Here is a 17,325-nt window from a genome sequence, read left to right as displayed (position 1 = left end):
AGGAGAGGCTATTGACTCAGAAGCTCCAATTAGACTGTTCCAAACCTGCAGTGCAAATTTTGGGACACTACCATCTCTGACCTAAGTGACAGCACCAATTCTAAAATGCTGCATCTTTCCTCCAGGCATGGATGGTCACTGGTTGTCTTCCCTCTCTGGCCAAAAAAAAGATGTTTTAACTGAGCTCACATTGAACAAGGCAGTTCTTATTCAGGGGGATTGCAAGTATTTGGCATTCTGCCAAAGTATAAGCAAGTATAGAAATGCCCCAGGTTCAGTGTTCATCGTTCCTTGGTTTGAAAGGACTTGTCTAGAGTCTGGCCCTTTCCCTTTATAATCTCTTTATTAACATTCCTAAATGCATCTACCAATTGGCTCTGTTGCTTTTACTTCTGTGGTCTTTGTCAAGCATGGTCCTTTTTGATTTAGCCCTTTCTTCTATCCTGTTTGCAAGGTTTGCATGCTGTCATGACTTTGTTAGTGGCAATGTACTTATTCTAAAGGAATACCCAAACTTTCTTTTCTGGGTGGGTCTCCTCTTCGGTGGCAGTAGTAGCTCTGCCCTAGCTCTGTGTGTGTGCAGGAGGCACATTGCTATTTCTTCCTTTGCCCACAAGAGAAAAGAAAACAAATGCAACCTCAGTCCTATGCTCCTGCCTCCTATTGTCCTGTCCTACACTTCTTTGCTTGATTTTCCTCACCCCAAAGTAGGGTTCCTGGACACTTTCTTCATCCTCCTTCATTCTTTCCAGCTCCATTATCTCTACAATTCTTTCACCTTCTGCTAGGACTCGTCTCCTCTCACTGCCTGTAGAAGGCACACCCCAGCCCTGTGCTCCCTATTTGACCTGCCTGGCCTCTGAGGCCCAGGGCAAAGTGCAAGTCCCAGAACTGGGTGTTTCTTGACAGTTGCTGTGGAGTGCAGGGAAGCTGGCTTGCGAACTGGGACAGCGACAGCAAGTTACCCCTGGCAGCTCTTCATGGGTAACTGCCTGCATGGTGGGAGCTGCTATTGTTGTCCAGCATAGACGTACTACTACCAAATGGTATGGAGGTTACAGTTTGGGAACCTGTGCCCTTACACTATAGATGCAGAAAGCTTCATCCTGCCATTACTTGCTGTTTCTTCTCTCTTTGAGGAGGTCCTTATGGATGTTAATGGTGAGCAGGATTTGGCACACACCTGGGGAATTAAGCAGCTTGGAATAGCAGGACATTTTCAAAGGAATAAATGGGAAATTAATGCTCCCTTCCCCTTCTTTTCCCTGGCAGCTGGTAGTGTGTAAGAAAATTATATACTTTTAAAACTTTCTTCACTTTGCCTGGTTTAGGAACAGTGTTTCTTCTGCTTGGGAAGAGATGAAGGAGAGGGGCATTGTTTTGTTTTGGGTTTTTTTAAACAATCTACTTGTTAACTTCAGGAGTGTCAGGGGAAAGGAATTGCCCTTCCCCTTTCTTGTCTGGAAGGGCTTTGGCTCTCCTGTTCTTCTGGGAAACCCTTCATCCCTAAAGGAGGCTGAGAGTTTAGGGAGGAGATGCAATTGCTGTAACAAAGTTCAGCAAACCCACTAACTATTTACTAACAAATATTCAGTCTTTAAGTACATGGGACAGCTTTGAGGATGTCATACAGTAGTGCATTGCTGAAGTGCCAGAGTTTTTAGGCACTTGTTTGGTAGCATCCATATATATTTTGCTTCTATTTTGCTGCATTCATATCAGTTTGGGCAGCATTTTGTAATTTCTGAGTGCCATTTATAGCATAGAGCTCTACTGAGACTCCTGCAAGAGTGCTTAGCTCCAGATCTCTGCTCTCTGTGCATGCAGGCGTGATGGAAACATGCAAACTGGGAGCTGCTTACAGCTTTGAATGCTGACTTGCTAGAGTAGGCACTTACTTTGATAGCCAGAGGAGCATTTCCTTTATGGGTTGTGATAATGGTTAGAAAATACACATGCCAGTTCTGGGATCCATATGTTACACTATTTCTATGACTCCAGCCATTTCAGGGTGGGCAAGCACCATACAAACACAAATCACTGGGAGCTGAGTAAATATACAGGCTGTTCTTGTTCTCTCTCTGCTCTAGGAAGCCTGTTTGTGGCCTGCCAAGCTGTAAGTACTCTTCTTAGTTTGGCGGAGTCTTCTGAAATACTCCATTTGTTACCTGTGGAGCGTGTCAAGAGCTTGGTGATGTAAGTAAACTCTGCCTGGTCTGTGATCCTTTGTGATTCTCCTTGGTATGGCAAGGAGTTGACTTTACCTTTATGTAGGGGCTTGTTAAATGCCTCTTTGTGTGTTGCCTGTTCTGTTACGCCATCATGTTGCTTCAGTATTGTGGTTATGTAAATTGTCAATGTTGTAGGCACTGTTTGTTTGGAGAGCCAGGTAGATGTAGTGCCTGTTCAATCATGTTTTCTCTGCAAACTGAAGCTTTTTTAGGCAGCTGCAGGGTAGTGTGTCAAGTTCATTGGTTCTAATTTTACCTCAGAGTGCTACACTTAATAACTGTATGTTACATTATAACGATACGAGGGACAGGAACAACTTTGAATTGTGTCAAATGCCTGAACTTCTGCAGTCTGCGGGTGGTGTTGGGATTCCCCCATGACCTTACATACCCACGTGTGTGCTTGCTTCACAGTGGGGAGGAGGTTTGGTGTGCTCTGTTTGACTTGTTCTACTTATAATTAGCACATGTAACTGAGTGATTGGAGGGATTAAGGGAGACCGCTGATCTCTCTCCAGCAAATCCTGCTAAACTTGTTATCTTCCATCACTGTTGTGCTGGAGCATCTCCAAGTCTTTGGTGGCTTGAGCTTCAAAACATCCTGTTCAGTTAGGAAATCACCATGCCCGTGTGTGAGGCCAGGTGTGATGGAGATGAAACACCTTGCCCAGATCAGGCAGGGAGTCTTGGCAGAGAGCTTCAGTCTAGTGCTTTGGGCTGGGGGTGTGAAACCTGCTTGGAGCAAGGGTTGTAAGGTAGCAGAAGGTCCTGTGGGCAGACAGGATTCCTGGTGTCTCACCTAAGCCTGGATTATTTCTTTTCTGTTGATCACTGACTGGGCACCTAGGCAGTAGCAGCAGCCCTCTTCTGACCTATGTGGATTTGTTTTCTGCAGCTGTGTGCATGTGGGTCCAGCCTGCTAGCCCCAGCTTTACAAGCCTGATTAACGCAAAAGAGGAATCTCATGGTTCTTGGGCTGTCATTGGTAATTGGGCTTTGAGACTGCAAGCCAGCATGATGGTTAAGTCTGACTTTGCCAGCCTGCTGGTGCCAGCAGTGTCTGAAGTCCTGTGGAATTTTCCTTTAATATTGTTATTGTCACTACTGCCTTATTTTCAAATATCTGTATTGTTGCAGTACTCTCTATATGCTAATAAAACATTCCGTTGTTTTAGCAATTTCCCTTCAGACCCCTCTGCGTTGCTGTTGGCTGATCTCTATTACACGAGGTTGGTATTGTGTGGCTGCCAGGAACCCCTTTCCCAAGGGAACCTAATGGACTTGTTTGAGAAGTTGCATCCTAATCTTTCCACTGGTGTTTCCAAGGTAATCTGCTTTTTTGAGTATGTGCAAGATAACTTGTATTTTACCGATGTAATTTAAGTAAATTGAGTTAAGTGACAAAGGCTGAAAGGAGAAACATGAGACTGTGTAAAGCTATTATTTCCATAGTATCTGTTTAGGACTATGTCCATTTCTAAGAGGCTGCTGTGGACCATGAGTTAACAGAAGTTAACTTTTAGTCCTGCAAGTCTTGCCTCTTCCCTGGAGGTGAATTGGAGCAGGACCCCAATGTACTAATTTTTGCATTGCCAGCTAGACTACAGGAGCTCATCTGTTTCTCAGCTGTAGGAGGAACCTAGTGAAATAAGCCTCCTGTGCAAAACATTAACCTCAGTGTAGGTGGATCTGTGTCTGTTTATGTAGCCTGCATTCTCCTGAACACTTCTGACATATGTTTCCACTTTGGATAGGTCCGACTATTGACTGTTCGAATTCTAAACCATTTTGAGAATCCGTCCTCTACACAGATTCAGGTAGGGCTAAAACTTTTCATTTAACATTTCAAAGGCATCTGTGTTTGATGTTGTGTGTGAACTGTTTTCCACTTTGCAGAAACAAAGCATGTGTCTGGTAGAGGTATTCCTCTGCTTTTGTGCTTTCACATTCCAGTTTTATCTCTGTCCTCCTGCGTCCTGATGTTTTTGGATGTGTGAGCTTTTATGCCTAAGTGGTGGAAATCAGAGCAAGTCCCTTGACTTTGTTCTTTGATCCAAAATGGCTGGGACTCTGTGTAGTTTTGTTGAAATACCTGTCAATGAGAAAAGGATACTCTTAACAAAATGCATGTCACTTGCTTGTTCAGGGTGATGGCACAGGGGAACTCCAGCCATTATTTGCCATATTGCTCCAAGCAGAACTTGTGCCAGCAACAGTGAATGATTACAGAGAGAAACTCCTCCATTTGAGGAAACTAAGATGTGATATAGTGCAGTCTGCAATACCAAGTGGATCTTTGCAGGAGGTAAGTAGTTATTGTCAAAAAGCAGTTGTCACATTCCTTTATTCCAAGAGAATGTTTTTATTCCATCACAGGGATTGCAGAATTTTAATAAGAGTTCATAAAAATATCAGTTAGTTCCCAGATTAGGTTTTAGAAAACTTTTTAGTAGGGATCACAGCTCCCATTGTCCTTGGGACTATTGTGTTCTCTTGGGTATTTAGCAGAACAGTGGTGGTATCTAGATAAATGGCCTACAACCGGATTAATCAGGTTTTGATATCATGGAAAGGAAAGCAAATGATTCCAGGGAGAAGTGAGTTGTGAGCAAATACAAAATCATGACCTTGCCATACCCTCAGCATGGTTGAATGTTGGTAGGACTTCCATTGGCCAATGGAGAGCCTAGCTTCTGGATCTTGCTGCAGGGTGAAAATCTTGTATATCTGTGACTGTTGAATCTCCTCTGCTATTGAGCTAAAGGGGACCTCACTTTCTAGATGTTGGAAGGTCACAATTTTGCTAGTTAAATGAACGTGGATTTTGTGGGAAGGGGTTTCTTTTATTATTTTTCTGGCTGTTGCTATACCTGTATAATTTTTTTACCTTGTAAAATAAGTTTGTAAACTTTGTGAGCTTTGTAAGTTCCTTTGAGGAAGGGTTGTAGGTCAGTCCTACTGCATGTAGGTCAGCAGAGCCAGTCCAGAGGACGTGCTTCTAGGCCTAGTGCAGTGAAGACTCCTCAGGGCAAACTTTCCTCTTTCTGAGATCCCTAATGCTGCTATGGCAGCCCTGAAGTTCGAGAGGGAGGCAGGCAATCTAGGTTATCTGCTGTGCTGAACTGGTTTTTGCACATTCATGGTAGGTAGGTATGGTGACTAGATCTCAGTGCAGCTTACAGTAAATGGGCTCTAGATTTTCTCATGCAGTTCTGAGACAAGGAGTGATGATGTGTGTGACTTGCTTCATTACTTGTAGCACTTCTGAGAACTTCTCTGATCAAAGTTTCGTCTTTGAGAGGAAGAAAGGTTAGAGGAGGTTGACAGGTCTTTAACTATTGGTTTTTATGTCTCAACAAGATGGTATTGTATGTCATTCTAGGTACCTCTTCGGTATTTACTGGGAATGCTTTATATTAACTTCAGCCCTCTCTGGGATCCTGTAATTGAACTCATAACGTAAGTATATGCAGTTGGATGCTGCAACCTGTGCTTGTCTCGCAGAACATTCCTTCCATTGTTCTGTGAAAAAAAAGCTGAGGTAAAAATGTCTGGTTTGGAGAGATCTGAGTATGAGAACCTTAATGTGAAATCATCTGAAATAAATTTCATCTCTCAAATAAATCACAACCTGTGTAGACTCTAACTTAGTTTCTGATTTTTCTTACTATTAAAGGGAACTTGCAACAAATATAGTCAAATAGCATCAGAGTTTTCAGTCAAAGGTAGCAGGATTTGATTAGTGTTTCACAAATGCTCAAAGAAGCAAGAAGTCCCTCTCAGTTTCCCTGTCTCTGACTTTTCTGTCCTTACTGGAAAACCTCTAAATCCTACTAAAGAGTAGGGAAGTCTCACCATGGTGACAGCGAAGCTGAATACTGAAATCAGTGTCTGCTTTCAGCATGACTTTATCTTCTTGTTTTTTCCACTCTCTTGTGTGAGTAAAAAGAATGGGATTTTCCCCTTCAAACTAGTGAATTAATAAAAAAAATTAAACTAGCTCTTCAAAAGATATGTCCATGCTAATTCTTCCTTTGGTTCTATATGATGTCACTGTACAGAAGTCAGTAGAAATCTTAAGAACATTTTCACTCAATTTGAGTTCATTTGAAGTCATGAGATACAACCAGATTATTTTAATAACAATTGACATTTGGGATCCACGAGTAAAGGCAAGGAAGTGCTACCGCTGTATCATGCAGATGTCTGTCTTCAGACACCCACATTAAATCAGTGATCAAAGCCTCTGTATTAGTTGCTAGCTTGCCTAGTGATGACGTATTTTGATAGTGACGAATTTTCCTTTTAATTTCATGCTGTCTTACGCTTTGTTAGATCTTATGCAAAGGAAATGGAGAATAAACAGTTCTGGAAGGTCTTATATGAACAGTTGGAGAGAGCTGCTACCTATGCTGGTAAGTCATGACTCCTAAATATTGTTATGACAGTAATCCAGCTAATTGTGAATGACATGACTCTGTTTTTATGTGCCCCAAATTTACATGTGATGGGGGAATTCAGAACCAGGACTCTTGACTACCAGCGTCATGTCCAGGGAAGGAATGGAGAGGCTTGGGGAAAAACTGTCTCCTGTCCTGAACACCATGAAGTAGATAGAAAAGGTACCTGCCTTACAGGAGGGAGTTGCAGGTTGTGGGAAGCCATGCAGCAGTTCTGTCCCAGCTTAAGTCTGGTGCTGCCCAGACTGATCAGGAGCAGTGACAAAACCAGTATAATGGGGCTGACCATCTTTCTGCTCCATAGATTCAGTGGAGTTCCTGCAAACAGTGTCTTTCTTGGGTGAGCACTTGAGGTTGGGTGTATGGAATCTATGATTTCATGATAGAGCCATGAGCACACAGCCATTTGTGGATTTCTCTGTTATATTCAAGATAATTGAGCTTTATTGAGATGCATCATGGCTGTAAGACATTCTAGAGTACTTTCTAAGCAATGTGGATCTTTCAGGTCAGTGTTAAATACAGTTGTCTAAACAGGTACATGTCACCAAAAGTATTACTTTTGTAATGGGGGACTGAGCCCTTGCTACTGGTAATTATGAAGTAACCTGAATAGATTTTCTTCATCTGTTCTATAGAAATGGAGCTGCAAAATGAACTAGATGAACAGGAGGAAAGCACTGCTGAAACAGAAAGTGAGAAGATGCCAGAAGGAGGGGTGGGAACTGTCTTCCTGGAGCAGCTGAGGACTAGAACAGATTGCAGTGAGCGACTGGACCACACAAACTTCCGTTTTCTACTGTGGAAAGCACTGTATAAGTTTCCAGACAGAGTGGAGCCTAGGTCAAGAGAACTTTCCCCACTTCTTTTGAGATTTATTAGGTAAGTAAGACTTATTTTTAAGTTGAGAGGACACATTGCTTTCAGTGTGTTGCTGAGCTTTAAGACTATGGCTATCCCATTATAGACTTTATTTCGTAAATGTATGGCTGATGAGATGTCTGTTTCCAGTTAAGATAACCTTTTGATTGAAATGTGGATTCTGTTAGAAACATCACACAAGCAGCCTGAAATGAAACTGGCAGTACATTTCTGCTGTTCAGTCTCTCATTTATAGACTTGACACTGTCACAGCCTCATTACTTCATTAGGGAGTGATTTCAGTGGAAATAAAAGTTCCTTTTTTTTAAAAATGAAAATACATTTCAATTTGGAATCACAGAAGACAAGATGAGGAAAATATTGATTTTGTTAGAGGCTGATTCAGTTTTCAGCCCCTGGAGGGAGAGCAGTGGTATGCTTGCGTGCATGTACGTAGCAGATAGTGTGATGCACATTGGGGTACATGTAATCTCATGGCAGGGGAAGGTTTCTGATATTCCTTTTCTGTGATTAGAAAACCTCTGTTTTGCTTGCCTTCCTGGAAAAGTTGAACCATACTGCAGTAGGTTAGTTTTTTCACTTACTCTCACACTGCCATACTCGCTGTTCTCCTGCCCAGTTGAGCAAACAATCCCCATGTCCTCCACATAACCTCTTTACACACTCCAGTAATTCAGTGATTCATGTTTCTCTTCTCTCCACCAGGTACCTCTAGTCTCCTTTAGTGTATTTGGTCACAGCCTTATATCCCTGCAACTTGTAGGCAAAGAAGCATATACTTGCCGAAATATGCTGCTTTGGGAATTTTTAGGCATGTTCCAAGACATGGTGCCATTAGTAACGAGAATGGTGGACTGCGGAGTTTTTAGTATTTCTTGCCCCGAAACCCTGAAAAATGCTATGTTTCTTAATTCTTTCCTTCTTTTTTATTTTTAAACACAGAAACGAGTACTACCCAGCAGATTCATTAGTGGCTCCATCTCAGGATCTTAGAAAGAAAATTAGTTGTACAGTAGCAGCAAAAGAAATACCCAGTGAAGAGGGGAATGATGTTGCTATGGAGGAGGAGGAGGAGGAGGAAGAACAGGAAGAAGGGGAACCAATTACTGTAGGATTACCGAAAAAGAAAACAAGAAGAGCTGCTGCTAAGTAAGTATTTTTAGTTTCCCCTTGCTAGTGCTTTCATGGAAAGGTCGATTCAGCAGCTCCTGTTGAGATAAAAGCTGTGTTTTTGTATATATTCCTTTTTCTTCTTTTGCTTGCCCTTCATAATTTTTCAGTGGATTATGAGCACTTTAGAGTCAGAAACCCTTTCTGCACGCTACTAAACATCCAAAGACCCTGCCCAGGCTCTGTCATTGTCTCATTACCTGCTGACAGTGTGTGGTGTGTGTTACTTTAAGCAAAAATTACATGGTATTCTGAAGCCATTCTGAAGTTTTCGGAGACTATTGTACCTGCATTTCTCTGGCTTCTCTGTGTGTATCTGTTGGTCTTTTAAAACCATAGACATTGCCAAACACTTTGAAAAATGCGACTATTCATTTAGGTGTATTAATATTGGAAATCTGCCATTGCCTACCTGTTATAAATCCCAGTTCCGGTCTTCTTAGGGACAAAGATTTTTTTATTTGGTGGTGTTTTAGACTGAAGCTACATGCTGTTGTAATGTCATTGTTTGCCGTGCTGAATACATGGAGAAAGTGACTCTTTGTATGAATTCTCCACAGTTTCTCTAATTAGAGTCTTTTTTGTCAAATGTCTGTTACAAATGCATTACAAAGATTTGTATTTTGCCACTTTTGGATGGCCCTTGTAATGACAGAGGACTATCACAATGTCACCTTACATGTTGGAACACAATGAGTATTTGATATGTAACCTGAATTGTCATTTAATCCCAGGTGTTTTATAGGTGTTTCATTTTGTTCCCAGATTCTGGCTTGCATTTACGTATTAGCAGCAATTAAAGTACAGTGACTGACAGTCCAAAATTTTTTTTATTTTTTTTTTCAACCTCCATCTCAAAATGTCCACATACTTCAGTGGAAATATTAGTTCCTGGTAGCGGTAATAAAGGCATAAAATATTTACCAAACGCATGTTAATGCATTCTGGAGTGACCTCCCTTCATCTTCCCCCTGGACAGTTCACGCAGTCAGGCCTGTGCTGCAGTAGGAGAGCCCTCGCAGGGCTGCACCCTGCAGCCCATGAGGTCTGGCTGAGGCAGCAGGAGGACCTACACCTATCCCAAGCTCGGCATGGAGTTGCCAGAAGGCATTGTACTCGTCCTTTGGCTGAGCCCAGCCGTGGACGAGGGTGGCCCAGCTAAGTGTCTGGAGAGTTCAGTGTAAACTACCAGGGGGAGCAGCTGGATGAGGACAACCTCTGCCAGCCCCACAGCACATACGGTAGAGGAGATCTCACACCTTCCTTATCCTGGTCACCTCTTTCTCCTCCCGCAAAGTGGAGATGGGGCAGATATAGGGTGACAGCCACTTCTAGAGGAAATGACCCCCACCTGTGCTTGCAGCCTGGCATAAGTGCAGCACAGTCTGTGGCTAAATACAGCCCTTAATGTTGATAGGAGCGAAATGGGCACCAGTTAAGGACAAGTGAATAAATAGAGGGGTAAATTCACCTGTTTGGTGTTCCAGGCTGAACTGGCAGAAAGTTCTGGCAGAAAGAACTGGCAGCTGCATCCTGACTGTTTGTATTCCTTTCTCATCAAAAGCTGAGCCCATCTAGTGCTACTAAGGAAATGACCTTATCTGTGCAGTGAAGCGACATCTGGAAGGAGCTGTTTAGGAGAGGGAACAGGATACCTATTGCTGTGTCTCTGAAATGGAGGCCTGTAGACTTGGGATCCTCTTGTGTTGTTTTTTATTTTCCTTTCTTGTTAATCAATTTTAATAAGTTCCCCATTTGTTTATGATGTGAAGGATTGTCTCTGGTCATTTTGAAAAATAATTGTTTGGTTTGTTTTACAGGCAGCTAATAGCCCACTTACAAGTTTTCTCTAAATTCTCAAATCCTCGTGCATTGTATCTGGAGCAGAAGTTGAATGCATTATATACCCAGGTGATGCTATTTTCTGACTTTTAGAATTACTGCTAATAAATAAACTCATTCTTATTTGAACACAGTGTCTGAGACTGCAGAAACCTGTAATTTTCTGAACCCAGCCATGATAGCTGAAAAAGGAGTTGTTCTTGAGAGGGCTTCCTAGCAGGCTTCACTTGAAATGAGAAAGACCTGCTTGAGATACCTGGCTTGTTTTGCCAGGAGTGGCTCATGCAAACAGATCTGGCAGCAGGCAAGTAGTAGTCTTTGTCAAGGTGGAGGAGTGGCTGTAGAGGGAGTCTGTTCCACTTGCGCAGCAGGATCTGGAAGAGGATTTTGAATCCAAAGCTTGGGGAAGACCCAAGGAGATTTGTCCTTGTCCTACAGTGTTGTGTCTACCAAGAGTACAGTCAGTGTGAACAACAGATCATTTTGCACCATAAAAGGAAAAGAGAATTTCTTCCTGAAGAATATTTAGTATGATAAGATTCCTTTTTGAGGAATTTCCCTGAAGGATTTGTCAAAAATATGACTCTGAGAAGCGATTCTAAGTCTTTATCCTACACTCCTTAGAAGGGTATTTTATTAATTTTATTGGGTTTTGTTGGTGCACGATTTGTGGATTTGTTCAGATCGTTGGGTTTTGCTCTAATTGTTCCCAATTTGTGTTCTCTGAGGCTGCGGTCAGTGGGCTGTTGTGGTGGTCTAGCCCCTGCCGGGGTCTGAGACCACAAAGGGAGTGAAAATACAAAGCCCCAAGACTGAAATAAGGAAAGGTTTAATACAACAGTGCAATAGCAACACAACAAACCACAACAATAACAATAACAGTAATAGTGATAGCAATGAACAGAGCAAAATAGCTACCAAATACAGCAGTGAGAAGCACGATGTACAAAACCACGAGTGCACCCCGCGCCAGGAAAAATGTGACCTGCCAGGATGTGACCTCTGCATGGTATCTGAATAACCCGGCTAGAGCTCCCCCCCCACTGCTGGGGAAACTTAACCCTATCCTGCTTAAACCAGGACAGCTGTAGAACTGTATTAAATGGTATGAACCTGTTATTTCCCTGGATTTGAACTGGTACCTGGTGTAGGAGTTGGAAGGTCCATTCGTTAGTCCCCAAATTAGAGAATCTAATGAATATTCTGTTTCGGTCGACCTCAGAGTTTTGCTTAGGAAAAGAGCTGGTCCATGTGTTTGCTTGCCTGTATTCTTAGGAAGATACTGAACAGATGTGTAGGGGTCAAAACAGCATTTGAAGAACAGCCTGATGTAAGAAGAGATATTACTTCATCAATTGCTGTTTTCCATTTCTGTGTCTTACCATATGTGTTGTCATGGCTGGTATGTCCATCTGGCATAGGGACGTCATGGCAAAGTGACCTTTGATGATTCTAGCCTGTGCTGTTTGGTAGGAGACTGAAGAACTGATAAGAATGCCACTTGGGGAAATGATCTGTATTTCTTAGTGCCTAGGTTAGGAAGAGTCATCTTCAAGAGAGGATGGATCTCAGACTTTGTGTGACAAGTCTTTATGAGTATTTTGTGCTTGTAACAGGAAAGAAATACAGGTGTCTTGGGATGGTTTGGGTAGTTTGCTTCTTAATCCAGTCTTCCCAGATACACAACTGGTAACTGGTTTTGGAGGTTGAAAACGCAAGCTGACAGCGGTCCAAAGGATTATTATGAAAAGCCAAATATCATAACTATCCTATGTAAATGGAGGGGAAAAGTATATATGAACTACCAGCAACCATGTTCACTTTTTATGAGTGACAGTTGTGTATTCGCATCTTGGCTGTATACTGACAACACATATATTCTGTTTCCATTTTGATAAGTTAGTCCAAAACCTGCTTGAGCTTGGAGTCTTTGGGTTGTTTCACTATTTTCGGTAAGTACTTCTGTCTTCTGGATGGGGACTCATTTTCTTTCTTTGTCATTTGCAGTTACTGTCCCATCAAGACCAGAATGTACAGAGAATAGCTCTTGACTGTATAATGACATACAAGCATCCTCATCTACTGCCATACAGGTAAAAGCTTTTGTATTATTTTAGCATTGGTGAATGAGCCTATTGTCATATCAGAAGCCTGATTGGGATCAGTTGCCTCAAAGAGAAAGACTTTCCTGTATTTGTTGAAGACATACGTATAAATTTTAATTTTAGCCAGCTGTATGTTTCCTATCTAAAACAGGAAAAAAGATCTCAAGGTTGGTCAGTGTCTCTCTTCTGTTTACAGGAAAATGACAACACTTTCATTCTGTCCCAGAATAGTGTGTGTTTAGTAGTTGCATCATTTTCAAAGAGTTCTTTTGTACTGATGATTTATAACCACCCAGAGAAAGTGACAGCATAAAAGTGTAGTTTGTGGTTGAATAATCTCTTCAGAATGCATCCAGGAGGTACTTTTCTACAGAATTAGCTTGAATTTGATAGCTTTTAAAATATTTTTTGATAAAAGTGTGGGAACACAGTACTTTAATATCTTATACACAGCATAGATTAGATAGGTAGGTAATTAGATATAGATGCATGTGCATTTATTTTTATAAACCCCTACCTGCCCTCAAATAATGTTTATTACTCTCAGAGAGAATTTGCAAAGGCTACTGGAAGATAAGAGTTTTAAAGAAGAAATAGTCCATTTCAGTATTTCTGAGGAGACCGCAGTAGTAAAAGCGGAGCATCGACCAGATCTCATCCCTGTTCTTATGAGGTGTGTCATGAAGTGCGCGTTTAAAAGTTTCATGTCAAAGTACCGTGAGCAGAGATGTAATGCTGCTGCTTCTCATTTTAAACAATTAAGATAAACCTATGGTCAATGGTATAGTTTGACGACTTAGTTTGTGATGTTCTGTATGGTTTTCTTATTAACACATTTATGTAATGTGTTATGTAAATGGTGTTTTCTTTAAAAACAGTGTTTTGTTAAACACTGTTTCTGCTAAGGCTTACAGAGAACTGTGAGAACATTGCAGTTCACTGAGTATTGCCACTGATTTTTATTAAGATACAGTGATGCAGGTTATCATGCAGATAATGAAGCAAAGCTTCCATTGTAGTAGCAGAAGCTGATCTTTTGCTGGGATGTTTTGGAGCAATGTGTAGTAATTCAGTGGAGACCCTGAAGGGGGAACTTCCACTCAGCTTGTTCTCACTAGAGAATATTTTTAAATGGAGTTTCTCCTGCAGAATAAGAGGCTAGGAAACAGATGGCTTGCTGAAAGCTAATGCAACCTCTTTTTGGCTCTTGAAGAATTCTCTATGGCAGAATGAGAAACAAAACAGGGAGCAAAACACAGGGCAAGTCTTCAGCAGGCACTCGCATGTCGATCGTTCTGCGATTTCTTGCCGGCTCACTGCCAGAAGAGATACGGATGTTCTTGGATCTACTCTTTGAAGCTGTGAAGCAATTCAGTAATGGTAGGTACAGGAACATGGGGGTATGGTACTTCCTGACCTGTAGAGATGTGGGAGGATAAATACACTTAGTACTGTTATGTGCCTCAGTTTGTCTCTGACAGTGCCTCAGAAGGACGAAAGCATGAAAGTAAACTTTTGATAAGGACTGGGTTTCCCCTGAGCTTTTCCTTACAAAGCACGATTGCTTTGTTTTACAGGTCAGGAAAAACTGAATGACTTGCCACAGCTGTCCAAGTAAGCTGTAGCAGGCCAGGAATGAGCAATTGCTGGCATCACAGGCTAGCCTGCATATGATGGCAATAAATGGAGGTTGTAAAGTGCTCTGATGCTGTAGCAGTGGGAGATGTCTGAGTGTCACAGAGAGGTGGAGACCCAGAGCTGTCATTATTTAAAAAGCTGAATGTGAGGATCTATAATTTAGGGCCAGACTAACTATTTTCATGGAAAATTATTTTTTGTGGTGGGTATCTGCATGGTGCTTCTCTAAATGAGTTGCTGTCCCTTTGCCTATCGCAGGGCCTTGCCAGACTGCAGTGCTTCGAAGTATATCAGAGCTAGATTTAGCTAAAGTTCTGCCTCTTGGGCGTCAGCATAGCCTCTTCAACAGTCTCGAAGTGGTGCTGAAAAACATGGGACATTTGATCCATCAGTATCTGCCTGAAATTCTACAGATTCTGCTCTGCATGACGGCTGTGGTATCCTGCATCCTCCAGCAAAGAGAGAAGGTACAATACACGCAAATAATGTACAAACAAACATGTAAATTAAATTCCTTTCCCTCCTCCTCTCCTTAGCTTGCACATGTACACACACCTTCACTGGTTCAGGTAAAGATAAGTTTAATGCCAGCATGGAGTGAAGCTTGGCAATTAGATGTCTGTCAAAATAGAGGGCAATGATATTTGTCTGAAAGTGCTACAGGGCTCAGGCAATGCATGTGGAATTAATGTGTTTAAAAAGCTGCTTTGTACTGTGTTTTTGAGTTACTGAAGAGAGAGAGGTGATCTCTGTGTGTTGCTACCTGCCTGCTCTGTGGAGGAATGGGCCTGAGGGAGAGCTAAATGATTTGTTGTAAGGGCGTAACAAGATCTTATGGCTGGAAGTTGAAATTGGCCTTAAAGATGTAGTTTCTTGGCTGCAAGGATAAAACATTTGAGCAGTGGAAGGAGAGGAATTAAAGTTCCTTGCCTGAGGACATTAGAGCAAAACTTGTCTTTGAGGTGTTTTGTTGCAGTACTAGACCCCAGGGGAGCTCAGCATTGTGGATGATCAAGTGATTATCTACAGTGATTGTGTTCTGTCTTGGGACACAGGGAAAACATGGTTACCAGCCATGCTTTCAGCACTTGAGAAGCATGTTCAGCTCTATCAGGAGTAGTTACGTTAATCCAGTGTCACAATTTGGGTCTTAGCCAGGTATCTGCAGAGCAATGTGAATGTTTTTTTCCCTTGCTGTGCAATGGCAGTACATGCAGAAAAGGGTCAGATAAGGAAAACATTCTGTTAAAGATTGGCTGCACCTAAAGATGGGACATCTTGGCTTACTGCTGCCCTGTGCCCAGGAGAGCAGTGCAGAGATCCCTGAGCTCTAGCCCAGCTAGCTCAGGGGCTCTGTTGCCAGCTATGTGGAAACTATGACATTGAGCCAGGCTTTTCTGTCTTTCTGAAACCAATGCCTTTGCAAGACTTCAATCCAAATAGGAAAAGGAAAGCTCAGGTCTGGTCTGGTGCAGAGCCCGATCGTATATTAGGTGTGAAACAAGCAAACTGCACAGTCATCATCATCATCACTGCTGTGTTGAAAAGAATTATGTGATGATAGACTGATCAAGTGGTGTCAGGTAATGAATGTTTTGTCACTATGTGCATGTGTTCTTGCCAATCTGTGAGCATTTGAGGTTAGAACTTGCCTTGAAAACAGTCCATCAAACAAAGCAAGCCCTTGCAGTCAGGTAGCATTCAAGGTCCCGTAGTTGCCTGCCGGCTACAGAGAACCTTGTAACTGTCTTCATTTATGAAGGGGATGAGTAAATTTTAGGACAGCAGCTTCCCACAGTCTGACTTAAGCAATGGATTGCATGTGCCTGTATGTTTTACACTGGGAAAGGAGTTTTAAAAGCTGCTTCATTTGTTGCTGGGATGGTCACATTTTGCTAGGGTTACTACAGTAATTCTGTCATCACTGTGTAATGTGCAGAGTGACAGTCTGTCATTTGTTTGAACTTAATTTAGCACTTCATTAGCCCATGAGATGTTAAAAGCTCAAGGAAGAGTGTGAGAAATCTGTTTATCTTGGGTAATGATTAGAAGACATTCTTGGACTTTTAGAGTAATTTATTGCAGGCTGATACTGCCTGGAGAGTTAAACATCGACTTTGACCATTTTAATCCAAGTTATTAATTTACCATTTCCTACTGATTGTGTTCATTATTGAGTTTCTTTGTCCTCTCAAAGACTTACCCCAGAGGACTGATCTTATGGTGATTGAACAGTGGGAGACCCAAGATTATTTCACTTGGGGGTCACCATTAGCAATAGCAGCGCAGTTTGTGCTTTCTTTAGCCCTTCGAGCAGCTCATTTGCTGCCTGAAAGCTGATTGCACACCATTAGTAAACATTCAGCAAAGCTTGGGAGGTCCTGGGCAAGAGCACGTTTGGTTCCTTTTCCACCATCTCCTCTTTGTGTTTTTACCTGTGATTTTGGGTGCAAAGGGAGTATAGAAGCACATTGCGTGGTGGAGGGTAGTGTCTTCAGAAGTCCATAGATATCACAATTTTTGTATTTCAGTGAGGGTTTGACACCAAAGCTGCTTTGGAAAATGAGATACAAGTGTTTATACTGTGTGGTGGATCATGATATGTGTTGGAGACCCTGTGGAAACCGGGACATAGCTCCAGCCTTGGACAGCAGCCTTTATTTGCTCTGACATGGCTCTGTTGTTTCTGAGACTGGGGTTGAGTACCTCTGCACTGTGGAGCTGCCTCATGTTAGTGCTGTCAGCTGCATTGCACTGTATGGAAATAATTTAGGTTACTCAAGTCAAGGCTCTTCTCAGGCAGAAGAGTCAGAATGCAGCAGTGCATGAATAACTTCATGACTGTGTGGCTGATTTTCTTACTGAAATGTTTTCCCCAAGAAAGGCTATGGAACGTAACTGCTAAATGGGTACAGGAAGCATCCTCCTGTAACTAAATGCTATACTCCCGCTACGCTGTTACAGGAGGTGATTCACATTCTTGCCTTCTCTATTCCT

General features: G+C 42.1%; 1 protein-coding gene across 2 annotated transcripts in view; it reads left to right on the top strand.

Moving 5' to 3' along the window:
• Nucleotides 1-17,325, top strand: part of UTP20 (UTP20 small subunit processome component) — a 63,245-nt gene that overhangs the window by 13,753 nt on the left and 32,167 nt on the right. For both annotated transcript variants that reach the window (XM_074826952.1, XM_074826953.1), the window contains 13 exons: nt 2,091-2,196; nt 3,407-3,557; nt 3,986-4,048; nt 4,378-4,536; nt 5,614-5,690; nt 6,567-6,646; nt 7,330-7,573; nt 8,516-8,722; nt 10,564-10,654; nt 12,593-12,678; nt 13,238-13,363; nt 13,904-14,070; nt 14,587-14,795. In XM_074826952.1, the coding sequence (XP_074683053.1) occupies nt 2,091-2,196; nt 3,407-3,557; nt 3,986-4,048; nt 4,378-4,536; nt 5,614-5,690; nt 6,567-6,646; nt 7,330-7,573; nt 8,516-8,722; nt 10,564-10,654; nt 12,593-12,678; nt 13,238-13,363; nt 13,904-14,070; nt 14,587-14,795 (1,766 nt within the window). The remainder of the gene's footprint in view (nt 1-2,090; nt 2,197-3,406; nt 3,558-3,985; nt 4,049-4,377; nt 4,537-5,613; nt 5,691-6,566; nt 6,647-7,329; nt 7,574-8,515; nt 8,723-10,563; nt 10,655-12,592; nt 12,679-13,237; nt 13,364-13,903; nt 14,071-14,586; nt 14,796-17,325) is intronic.

This window comes from Strix aluco, chromosome 5 (assembly GCF_031877795.1).
Source record: "Strix aluco isolate bStrAlu1 chromosome 5, bStrAlu1.hap1, whole genome shotgun sequence".
Taxonomy (NCBI): Eukaryota; Metazoa; Chordata; class Aves; order Strigiformes; family Strigidae; genus Strix; species Strix aluco.
The sequence above is the reverse complement of the archived record's forward strand: the minus strand, read 5'-3'. Positions and strand labels throughout refer to the sequence as shown.